The sequence below is a fragment of the Vicia villosa genome, linkage group LG3, assembly GCF_029867415.1.
Source record: "Vicia villosa cultivar HV-30 ecotype Madison, WI linkage group LG3, Vvil1.0, whole genome shotgun sequence".
NCBI lineage: Eukaryota > Viridiplantae > Streptophyta > Magnoliopsida > Fabales > Fabaceae > Vicia > Vicia villosa.
In genome coordinates, this window is record NC_081182.1 from 169,695,340 (window position 1) to 169,707,700 (window position 12,361).

General features: G+C 34.2%; 2 protein-coding genes across 3 annotated transcripts; one reads left to right on the forward strand and one right to left on the reverse strand.

Moving 5' to 3' along the window:
* The first annotated feature begins 1,429 nt into the window (after nt 1–1,429).
* LOC131662582 (probable xyloglucan 6-xylosyltransferase 3) lies at nt 1,430–4,998 on the forward strand. Its single transcript, XM_058932397.1, has 2 exons — nt 1,430–2,206; nt 3,780–4,998. The coding sequence occupies exons 1-2, from the start codon at nt 1,671–1,673 to the stop codon at nt 4,603–4,605; spliced, it is 1,362 nt and encodes a 453-aa protein (XP_058788380.1). The 5' UTR covers nt 1,430–1,670; the 3' UTR covers nt 4,606–4,998.
* Nucleotides 4,999–5,534: 536 nt separating this feature from the next.
* On the reverse strand, nt 5,535–11,842 carry LOC131662581 (putative phospholipid-transporting ATPase 9). 2 transcript variants are annotated; one of them, XM_058932395.1, is made up of 11 exons: nt 10,986–11,841; nt 9,328–10,694; nt 9,082–9,192; nt 8,710–8,987; nt 8,546–8,633; nt 8,340–8,448; nt 8,004–8,216; nt 7,585–7,710; nt 7,383–7,481; nt 7,105–7,296; nt 5,535–6,304 (listed from the first exon to the last, which is right to left on the reverse strand). In XM_058932395.1, exons 1-11 carry the CDS (start codon nt 11,373–11,375, stop codon nt 5,777–5,779), a joined length of 3,501 nt encoding a protein of 1,166 aa, XP_058788378.1. In that variant the 5' UTR covers nt 11,376–11,841; the 3' UTR covers nt 5,535–5,776. The 2 variants fall into 2 exon arrangements, with proteins under 2 accessions (XP_058788378.1, XP_058788379.1); XM_058932396.1 differs by having other exon boundaries at nt 6,166–6,304; nt 7,105–7,180; nt 10,986–11,842.
* Between the last annotated feature and the right edge of the window lie 519 nt (nt 11,843–12,361).

Genomic DNA, 12,361 nt, shown 5'->3' on the forward strand with positions numbered 1-12,361 from the left:
ACTTGGGCCTTCAATCACAACACTTCAGCTGTTACAAATCAGCAAAAACTTCTGCTACAATAAAAGTCTTCAATCGTTTGTTTCCTAAATAATCTCCTTACTTAGAAAGTCTTCATTCTCCTTGATTTCTGATTGAATCTTCTAGACCTTTAAATCTGCGCCACATAGGATTGCATAATATTCTATGAATATTCTTCTTCTATTAATTTTGATCTGAGTCTCATTAATCCAGCTCAGCAGGCGCGATGTCAAAAGCTCCCTCATTGGACATCTTCTTCAACATGTTGTTTCAGATGTTGAATAACTTCAACACAACATGTTCTGACATTTCATAGGACATCTTGTTATACCTGTTCTTCTTAAAAAGTATATACATTCTATTTTACATACTGCTGCTATTATTTGTTTTACTAAAATTAATGTCAATCCTAAAAATAGAGAACATACATCGTCCACCCACTGTGGGTTGTATCTCATAGGAGAACATGTCAAGCCACATTTTAAGAAGTCTAATAAGACTTTCTCAATCGATAATTAAAGTATATGTTGGCCCCAGAGATTAATTCCTCCTCCTACATTAGATGACTCACCTCAATTATTTAACCAGAGAGTCAAAGTCTAGAGACATGTAGCCAAGTTTGTAGGCATTAGAATCACGTCTATAAGTACTCAGCTAAACAAATGAATAGATTCATTCACTTTTTCCATATCAAACCTAAAACTTTTTTGTGCTCAACAACACAAACGATGTGATATCTATTATACTTACTGCAAGTACAAAATGCATAAAATGATTGAGTTTGCATTTGATTTTTATCTAATATTAACAATACAAAAAATAAAAAATAAAAAAGACAAACTTATTTGCGAATAAGTGAATGTATTTTAGAAAATCTCTCATCCCACCAAGTCGGATGTTCCCGTACCGTATGCGTTTCCAATTTTGTCTCTTACTTCTGAAGGTGTATATATGGAAGCATTTTTTTATTGTAACATTAAATTATTCCGTAGATGCATCTACGAAACCTTTTTTTAACGTTGTTTAAACGAGTCTGTAGATACATTTACGAAACAATTCAATGTTAAATAAAAAATATTTTTAGAGATACACTTCAGAAAACGGGGAGAAAAATGAAATTTTGTCAGATACCTAAAAATATTGTGGAGTGGATTGACATATTATCCATATTTTATAAAAAAATCCAAAGTTTTACTATTTTTTTAAAAATCTACAAAAATGTATGTATAACCGTTTTACTCTATTTTATTAAAAAAGGTAATAACATCATTTCATAATTTTCATTCCATATGTGGAGATGATCGATATAACTGCTGCCTACCTGGTAAAACCCCCCCAAATCATGAGCACTAACTAGTTCAATAAGAAAATTTGTTTTTATCTAGTTAAAAAAAAACGGTATGTTCGTTTACTTGCACAAAATAAGACGAAAACAAAACACACACACATCAAATGTGAAAACAAAAAAGTCGGTGTCGTAAATGCCCTCCACTCTCACTGTCTAATACACAACAACACCCATATGCTCCCTCCTCTGGGCTTTGGTTTGTTTCATTCACTTCTCTCAATTCCCATTACTATGAACCTCATAATCATAACCAACCCTAACCCTAAATCAAATCTCTAACAACACTCACACAAACACATCGTTATGGGGCAAGAAAATCACTTAACTCAAAAGAGAACAACCAGCGTCGGAGGCTTACCAACCTCCACAACAACAACCCCAACCTCCTCACGTAACCGAGCTCTTCCACGTGGCCGTCAGATCCAGAAAACATTCAACAACATCAAGATCACAATTCTATGCGGATTTGTTACAATTCTCGTCCTACGTGGCACCATCGGTGTTAATCTCGGGACGACGCAAAACGACGCTGTGAATCAGCATGTTATCGAGGAAACGAACCGGATCCTCGCGGAGATCCGATCTGATTCCGATCCGGCCGATCGGAATCAAACCGAGACTTTTATGAGTTTGAATGAGACTTATGCGCTGGGTCCTAAGATCCGGAATTGGGATACAGAGAGGAGAAGTTGGCTTGGGAAGAATCCTGAGTACCCTAATTTTGTTAGAGGGAAACCGAGGATCATGCTTCTTACGGGTTCGCCGCCGAAACCGTGTGATAATCCTATTGGGGATCATTATCTTTTGAAATCTATTAAGAATAAGATCGATTATTGCAGGTTAGTGCTGTTTTTGCTTCCAATTTTTTTGTATTGTAATGTTTAGTAATGCTCAATTTTGTTTGTTTGCTGTGAGTTGAAATTGATTTTGCCTTGGAATCTGATTTTCATAGGCAAATGTTAGTAAAGTGGTGCTTAATGCTTTATGTTACTTTCCATGATTTGGATGCTAGACTTTATAATGAGAACTCTTTGAAAAAATAAGCTTGTGTTAGCTTGATAATTTTTCATCAAATCTTACAAGATTTATAGTAGAAACCAACGTAATGTACATTACTTCACTTTGAAGCTTAATTTCAACGCAATCAATTTTGTAGATCAAACTTATTCATAATTGAGTTTAAAAATGCTGGCCCGGCTTTGTCTTTTGTGTTCTGTTGTAAGTGATTTAACTTGTTATTTAGTGCAAAGGTTACTTTTTTCATTATATGCTTTTATCTGTGATATTTATGGCTAATGCTATGGTGCACAAGTGGAATAAGTCTCGAACGATGCACACTTTTTTAACCATTAGATTATTAAGCACCAACCTGTAATGATAAACTCACCATGCCATCACATCATATCCACTCCCTCTTCTTCGCCTTCTCTGCCCTCTCTATTCTAGCGTGGTTGTATTGGCTTATTTTAATGGAAATTTCCAGTTTGGTTATGACAGATTCATAACTTCATATGCTAATGTAGCAATAGTATACAATAGCCCTATGGTTCTGTTATGCATCTATATCTATAATTTGCTTCTAGGTGAAAACATTGTTCACCCCAATGTCGTTAGGCTTTTAATGCTTTTCAAATTCATTAAGTATTAATTAAAGGTCTTAATGTTGTCGATGCCATATAAACATGCCAGACGGGAATTCCTTCACAAATTTCCTATGGCAGTTGTCCAAAACTTTGTCGTGCCATGACCGCCATTTAATAACACTGAAAATGCTTAAGTGGAATTCTTTTGGGAAGTGAAGAATCAAAGAAAAGTCATACTTTTCTGTGACATGTATCATGATCGGCAGAAAACATAAAAACAGTTGAATAAACTATATTTTCATAAGAAATTTCATTCGTCCTAAAGTGGTGTGCCCAAAATAGATCTTCCGGTAGTATTAATTTATGTGATTTTTGTAAGGTTGGTTTGGGACATAAAAATTGTTGAAGTTGAAGTCAGGGAGGGGGAGAAGATGGAGTAGGTTTTGTGTGGTAGAGTACATATGGCCGGACTTAATGATCTATGGTGAAAAAAACTTGTGCACAAGACCTATATACCACTTGTGCACAGTAGAATTAGCCTATTTTAATATCTACAATGAGCGGTTTGGATCCGTTTTTGGAAAATGAGATAATAAATTTAAAAATAGTTATTTATTTTTCAAGTATGAGCTGTTCATTTAAGTTGAAATTAGCTTTCAGAAACTCTCACTTAATTTTTCCATAAATGACTCTTAGTTTACAGAAATTTTTCCGGAAGAGAAGAAACTTGTTTGCTCTAAAATGCTTGAAGTTGATTTGAATTTATGCTGAATATATCTTCATTAACTACAGTTGTAATAAAGCCCGTGTATTATATTCTAATCTGCAGATTGCATGGCATTGAAATTGTGTACAACATGGCTCACTTGGACATGGAGCTTGCAGGTTACTGGGCCAAATTGCCCATGATTCGGAGGCTCATGTTATCACACCCTGAGGTGGAGTGGATTTGGTGGATGGACAGTGATGCTTTCTTCACGGACATGGTGTTTGAGCTTCCCATGAGTAAATATAATGATTATAATATGATTCTTCATGGGTATCCTGATTTGTTGTTCGAGCAGAATTCTTGGATTGCGGTGAACACAGGAAGCTTTTTGTTTCGCAATTGTCAATGGTCCTTGGATTTGCTCGATGCTTGGGCCCCCATGGGCCCAAAAGGACCAATTCGGGAGGAAGCTGGAAAGATTTTGACAGCAAATCTCAAAGGAAGGCCTGCATTTGAGGCTGATGATCAATCGGCATTGATATATTTATTGTTGTCAAAGAAGGACAAATGGATGGAGAAGGTATTTCTTGAGAATTCTTTTTATTTGCATGGTTATTGGGCTGGATTGGTGGATCGGTATGAAGAGATGATGGAGAAGTATCATCCAGGGTTAGGGGATGAGAGGTGGCCTTTTGTAACACATTTTGTGGGGTGTAAGCCTTGTGGAAGTTATGGAGATTATCCAGTGGAGAGATGCCTTAGTAGCATGGAGAGGGCTTACAATTTTGCCGATAATCAAGTGCTTAAGCTCTATGGGTTTAGGCACCGTGGATTGTTAAGTCCTAAAATCAAGCGGATCAGGAATGAGACGGTTACTCCTTTGGATTTTGTAGACCAGTTTGACATACGAAGGCAACCTGCAGGCAAGGTGGAATCAAGAAATTAGATTAAGGTTTCAAATTGCAGTTTTTGATACTATGGTTGATAATTGCAGTCAATACAACCTCAATTGCTGTCACGAAATTAGAGAAACATTGATATTTGATTTCACCTGAAACATTCATGGTGCGGTGGTTCCAGAATGTAATTTAAAACCATGAGGAAAGTAACATGTCTGGGGTGGTAATGCATAGGCTATATTTATAAGTGGAATATGATGCGAAGACGGTGAAACATGTAACTTTTTCTCTTTTGTTTTATTGTCTTGGTAAGTTAATAGGAACACCATATAGGATAAAATTCTTTCTTCATACAAGTTGTTATTTTTCTGTATCATGTTGAGTAATCAGTACTTTTTTTACTGATTTGCTGTATACTGAGCATCTTTGTGTGTTTTTCCCTTCTCTGGCGCAAATTCATGGATTTATTCCATTTCCTGTTAAATTTAAGAGTTTATTGTAACATGAGTGATCCCAGTAGTAGCACAATTGAAATGTTAATGTTCAAATTAAAATGTTAATGTTCACGATAGAAGGGTGAGGAAACAAATATGTTTTTCAACTTGAAAGATAGTTAAATTAAAAAATAAAAAGGTGTTGTTTACTTGTGATGTGCTCTAAGAGTAGATGTTAAAAAAATTAAAAGTGAAAATTAACTGTTGAATATTATAAAATTTTAACTAGGTTTATAATGGAATTTAGACTTTAGAGAGTAATATACAGATTTTAGCATGAAACCAAATTGCATCAAATTCTCATTTGCATTCAAATAATAATTCTACAATGTTACTCAAAGTTAAATTAAGGAGGTGTGAGGTGTGTTGATACAAGGTTTGACCCATGCTAGTAGCATTTTGTCTTTTCTCTTAATGTACTTGCATAAATAAATTGTGAATACTTATAAATCAATTATTTTTTGAAAAAAAAAATCTCTAAATTAAATTGAAAATAAAATGTATCATAAATCTCTTGGATCTTTTAAACTCTACATATTTAGTATCCAAACTGTGTAATTTATGTAACTACAAAAATAAAAAAATTTAAATAATTTACATACACATGTAAGCTCTACCTTGCTCGCAATCTCAACTACAAACCGTTGCTGTACGTCCTTTACATTCTAAACATGTAACAATCATATATTCACAAAAGTTACTGGTTGTTGGCAGCAAATAATTTCTATTCAGGTTCATTACTCTTCTTGTCCCCATACCTCATCCATTGTACCCTTTCATGATGCATAGGAAAAAACCACATTTTAATCGTCGAGCTCGAAAAGTACGGTATAAGCGAAGAAAGCGTCACGAATAGCGTGACAATCCAATAGGAAGGAGTCGGAGCAAGAGTCTCGACAAAGACTTTGTAAGCATTTGTGGAAAAGCTTGGAGGCAATGATCCATATACAAACATGAAGAAATACCAAAGAGCAATAGAACCCCATATGGCAATATGTTGTACTAAAGTGAAGTATCGCACAGATAGCGCCATCTGTAGGTTTACAACCCAAACGACACAAGTATACATGGTTTGTCCTAGCATGGATTTTCCGGCGGTTTGTCCGTCCTTGTCGAAGGCTTGAAGGCCTATCGCTTTTGTGCAGAAGAAGAAGATTATTATGGCACTGACGAATCCATTGAGCATCCAGCTTAGAATCCGGCGCCAGCTGAATAGGACATTTTGTACACCTTCTTGGTATAAGATGGGAAACTGCAACATTAAACAGAAATATCATTGAATGATTGTCATTCATCATTGATAAGAGGAAACAAAATGAGTGTTTTTAACTTCGTTTGTGTTCGGCTTTTAGTAGTTGTCTCTGTCAAACATGATTTTAGTGAAAATGTATATTTTTAGTAGAAATCATAGTTCTTTTAAGAAGCTATTTTATTTTAAGTAGTTTTAGTTTCACATTATAATCGAATATTTTTCAAAATCTTAAACAATTACAATAAAAAAATGTGTAAATTTTCTTCAGTATAAAAGTGATTTCTATTAAAAAGAAGCTGAAAGAAACAGGTAACCTTATAAAATAAAAGTGATTTTTGCAATAGTAACCAAACGGAAATTTTCGGCTTTCTATAAAATCTGTAACAAATAAACAATTTTTTTACACAATCATAAAATTGCTATTAAAAAAAAACAAGAATTTGCTAAGCACTACTATTTTCAAAAGTTAAAACAAGTAAATGCAATGTTTTTGTATTTAGTCTTCTCTTTCATAAACAAGAATACTATTTTAAAACAGAACAGTGAAATTTTCAGTTTCTGAATTATTAGTGCACACATGTCAAACTAAACCTATATAGTACCGATACTTCAAATTGAAAGTGAGTTTAGTGTCCAACACCCGTCAGTGTTCAACACCGACACATGTGGTTACATTCAATTATTTTACATTTCAAATTATTACCAGTAGTTGTATCGTATCAGTGTCAGTGTTGTGTTGGTATCCGTGTATGTCTCCGCGTGCTTCATAGAACATGTCAGATGGTGAATAGTAAGCTTACCTTATGGCAGTACCTAGCAGATACATCTTGATCAAAGACCCCAAGGGCAATGGCAGGAAGTGAAGAAAACAAGACACTATAGAAAGATAAAAACCAGTCATTGTATGCCGGTTGTCCAGAAAATGATGCATACACCTCATATAAGAATAGAGTGAAGCCAAATGTAATATTCTTGTAGAAAAAGTAACATATCTGCCGCAAGAATAAACAAGGTACATTAGATCATCTTTCGGAACCTTAACCTATTGAATGTTGAGATCAAATTTCAAAGGTCTTACCATTGTGGACATCCTCCGGTAACACCAATGTCCGTGTACAAGAAGTAATCTTTCTAAATACCGGAACTGCGCAATTGCAATATCACTAGACATAACGGCCTAGTGGAGAGAGAGGATAAAAAATGAAAAAGTTATAACAAAATGGGATATGGAAGTGAAAATCAATAATACAAAAGAACACTGTAGTTTTTTTTTGAAGTACCTGCATTCCTTCAACACCACTGATTCCAACACCTACATCAGCTTCTTGAAGCATTCCTACATCATTAGCTCCATCACCAATAGCTAATGTTGTCTTCCCAGTTCCTTCTTTGACCAGTCTAGTAACCTTTAATCAGATGCACCAATAAAAATTAATTTAAAAAGCTATCCAGCACCATTTTCATAGCTAGCATACAGACAGAAACAAACACGCCGGTCGGTTTGCTTTTCTCAGTTTTATCACAAAAAAAAAAATTGAAGTTACAAAATATTATGCAGTTGTTTAGAAAAGAATCAGTTAATTAATTAGGTATGCCAAAAGTTGGTATCCCGTTTATATGTAGGTATAGATCAACCATAAAAAATAAGGACAAATTTGTCAAGTCGAGAGGAAAAACAAAGAAAAGGCTTTAAACATACCAGTGCCTTCTGCTTTGGTGAAGAGCGACAGCAGATAACAGATGCACAGCGAGTTGCAAGCTCTAAAAACATATTCTTTGTATTATCCTCAAGAGCATAAACAAGTGATTTTCCATCAATTATAAGAGCAAATGTTTGCTGAGAGGGCCCTTTAGATGCAGAAAGCAGTTTAGAACCTTCCGATATCTGATGATACACACTTTCCCTTGATGCCTGTAACATGAATCCACGAAAAAATATTAGCACTCCAACCCTTATGTTCTTTTCCCTGAAAAAAACCAAGTCACTTTATCACTGCACTTGTCAAAGATTAAAGGCTAAAATATTTTATTTTACGTTGATGATAGCCTTCTTGTCTCCATTCTTTTCCAATGCTTGAATATCTGGAATCTCCAAATGAATTATAATCTGTTTCATTCCTTGTCGAAGCAAACGACAAGAAAAACTGCATTCGTATATTCATGTCAAACATCTTGGAAAGTAGTTCTCTTGATAAAGCCATTGTAAAAAAGAAAATGCAAAATTAAATTATAATATTGTACCCAATGTTGATGGCTGTCTCCATTTTGTCCCCAGTCAAAACCCAAATCTTAATTCCAGCCTGTGCAAGCTTGTCAATACATTCAGGAACCTAGCAAAACAATATTCATGATTTCAAGTCTTGATCCAACGGATACATTTTCTTTAAGAGAAATTATTTTGTTACCCCCGTTTTGGAGCTTGTCCTCTACAGCAGTGGCCCCAAGAAGGATTAGATTCCTCTCAATCTTATCTGATACTTCCTCAATCAACGATTCACGGTCTACAGTGACCGAATTTTTTACTTCGGAAAATTTATCGTCAAACTCGTGATATTCTTCTTCATCGAGTTCACGATATGCCAGTATCAACGTTCTTAAACCTGCATCAGCATACTCATTCATATGTTCCAAAGTTTTCTCTTCAAACTCTCTCCCACTCTTGGCAAGCCTTTCAAACATGACACTGCATGAAAATTATAACTCAAAGCAAGTTAATAGGTTAAATGGAAAGGTAAAACTCGAAAATACCGCAGGCGACATGTTATTTAGCCGCTAACCTGTCGGCACCTTTAGAGAGTAACAAAATTCTCCCTTCTTCATCTTTCACTATCACCGACATTCTCTTCCTTGAACTATTGAATTCTAAGACATTGAGAATCTTGAATGTCCTGCAAAATGAAATCAGTTACTACTACGTAGATGATGTATTTGGATTACTTGACATGAATAAAATAAATGTGTGAATGCAGGAGTCAAAATCCCAAAATAACAAACAGACAAGAATTTGGAAAAACAAAACTAACCTATTAACTTCATTACCAGATACCGGATCCAACTCTTTCATCGATAAACTATTCTGGGTCCTTTTGTAGAATTTAAAACCAACTTCTCTTGCAGCAATCACAAATGCGGCTTCATCAGGAGATTCAGCTTCATATGACACTCTTCCAGTATCTTCATCTACTTCAGGTATGGCGGTATGACAAACAGACAATAAACGGAAAAACTTTTGTATAACATCGGCACGAGGCTCATTAACCCAGTTTCCATTCATTATCCTTTCATCCATAAAGTTAAAACCTTTGATCTGTTCTTTTCGATCATGAACTTCTCTGATATCATCTGATTCTGATTCCGACCTATTAACTTGTTGATGTATCATAGGTGAATTATTATTTATATTACTAATGGCTTGCTCAACCTCGGTGACACCACGACCATAAGCTACCCCAGCAACCGAACATTTGATGAACTCCATCGAGTTGCAAGTCAAAGTTCCAGTTTTATCAGAAAGGATCGTGTCAATTTGGCCCAGTTCTTCGTTCAAGTTTGAAGTACGGGCAAGAGCCGGTTTGTCCAGTTCTTCGTAGTACATATTGATATCTTGATTAATGAAGATGCATTGAAGGACTTTGACCAATTCTATTGAGAAATACAAGGATATTGGAATGAAGAAGTTATATAACATTAAGGCCGTCAAAAAATGAAATACAGAAGCTGCAGCAACTCTTTTAGGATCGAAGAAAATGGTGGAGTCATCTGGTCTTAGATACCATCTTTTCATAACTCCGTTGTGTAAGTCGCGTTTAGTTACAATTCCAAAGAGAATAGAACCAACGAAAGCAATTAAAAATAAAACACAAAATAAGAAGTAGATAATCTTATCCATCTTCTTCTCTATTTTGCTTCTTTTCGAAGGAGGGTCAGTGGCATTTTGAATAACCTTCGTGTCATGACCGGTAAAGATGACTGCTCCATATACATAGTCCGTGTTACGAAGTTTAGAGTCTCGTAGAAGAAGTTGTTGAGGAGAAAGGGGATATTTTTGTCTATCAAACTCCATGCTCCCAACAAACGAGTACAAATTTGCATTTGGATCTTCACATTTGACCTCCGCTTTGAAATCACGGAATTTAAAGTCCTCGTTTAAGGAAGAAGTTACTTCCAATCCTTGTTTTAGCTTCAAATTTGTCTCCCCATCCAAGTTCATAGTCTCAACATAGCACACTGCATCGTCATAACTCGACGAAAGCAATAGGAGATCAGCAGGGAAGAACTCATCCTTCTTTACCTTCACTATATTCCCCACCTTGAGATTCTTCCACTCCGTATATTCGAAATTTCCATCGCCTTTGTGAAATATAACTCTTCTATTGTTCACCTCAATATCCTACAAAACTATGCAGTTAGCTAAGTAATGAGATGATAAAACCAGTCTAATTACGTTCAAATCTACGAAGCACTAACACAGACACCACACACGACAACAACAACAACGGTAATAATTAAAAAAAGTGAAAGTGATTGAATATAATCACATTGTCAATGTCACTTTCGTGTCGGAACCAAACACACTTTGATTCTGAAGTGTCATTTCTACATTCATATCTACATACATTTGACATTAAAAGAACAAAACTCACAACATGATAAAGTGACATTTATCAGAATACACAACTACCTGCTTTTTCCGACGCCAATCTTCAACACCTTCTTTCACCATAGTTGCTCCAGTAATGATACATAGAGGAAGAATAGCACTAACCGCCGTATACGGAGCAAGATTAGTGAAAGCCAAGATACCAGTAACAAGAAAATAGAAATTAGCTACCCTCCTAAACTGCTCAAACAATGACTTAGGCAAGAAATTAGCAACAGTATATTTTGTTGATCTAACAGAATTATCAGCATAACTATTCCTAAAATCTGATTCAAAACTATCTTGTTCATTACATAAAACAACCCTAGAAAACCCTTGTCTTCCAATCTGTGGATTTTCTGTCCTAAAGTTTGGTTTTTGACCACTTCTAAATGAATATATCTTGCTGAAATTAAGCTTCTTTATCTTCATACTACAACCCTTAAATCTACTTTTATCCAATAATTGAAGTAAGTCAATCCAAAAAAAAGGCAAAAAAAACCTACTCAGATGGTAAATTTCTTTAAATTCTCAAAAAGCTACCCAACTTAATTAAAAAAGCACTTAACTTTAAAGTTCACAGCAAACAAAATTATCACAAAAGCGCGTTTTGAAAAGCAAATATTAAGCAGAATATATATATAGAAAACCAGAAACAGTGTGAAAATTGAAGAAAATCTAGAAACTGAGACAAATTCAAAAATGAAGAACTTTGAAATTGACTCCATAAAACCGTGGTTGTTGAGCATTTTATCAAAACGTGTTAATGGTAAATTTCCTAGAAATTGAATAGAAGAAACAAAGATTGGTTCTTTGTGAAGTAAGATAAAGAAGTAGCATCAAAGTGGGAGTACTAGGAACTGAAAAGTTTCATTTGAAACAAAACAGAGAAAGATCTGGATTTTGAAGATAGAATAGTAGTAAAAAAAAACCAAAAAAAAACATTATGGAATAATGTTTTTGATATTATTAATGAATGACACTAATTAATAAATAATGTAAAATGTAATTTTTCTATAAAAGAATTTAGTAATTTTTTAATTCTTTTTTTAACTTTTTTTCCATAAATCTTAGTTTTCTATTTTTAAAATTTTTTTATATATATATTTTTGATAATATTAATGAGGGAATTTTCATAAAACATAATTTTATTTTAGAGAATAATATTTATACACTGTCAGTGTAAAGTTTTTTTACACATTTAATCAATAAATAATCAACAAAATGTTATGTCATTAAAAAAAAAATTAAAATAAAAGTGGGGTGTAATTGAATGCATGATTGTGATTGATTGATATTGTAAAACTATTTTAAACTGTAGTGTGTGACTTCTTTTCTCTTTATTTTATATAATATAAATTATATTGTTAGTTTATTTAAAATAGATACAGTAAAATATAAATTTAAAATAGAGGTTT

Coding starts and splice junctions, on each gene's coding strand:
- LOC131662582 (XM_058932397.1), top strand. CDS start 1,671: ATGGGGCAAGAAAATCACTTAACTCAAAAGAGAACAACCAGCGTCGGA. Junction 2,207..3,779: donor AATAAGATCGATTATTGCAG/GTTAGTGCTGTT, acceptor TCTAATCTGCAG/ATTGCATGGCATTGAAATTG.
- LOC131662581 (XM_058932395.1), bottom strand. CDS start 11,375: ATGAAGATAAAGAAGCTTAATTTCAGCAAGATATATTCATTTAGAAGT. Junction 8,634..8,709: donor GGACAAGCTCCAAAACGGGG/GTAACAAAATAA, acceptor TGTTTTGCTAGG/TTCCTGAATGTATTGACAAG. Junction 7,711..8,003: donor CACCAAAGCAGAAGGCACTG/GTATGTTTAAAG, acceptor ATCTGATTAAAG/GTTACTAGACTGGTCAAAGA.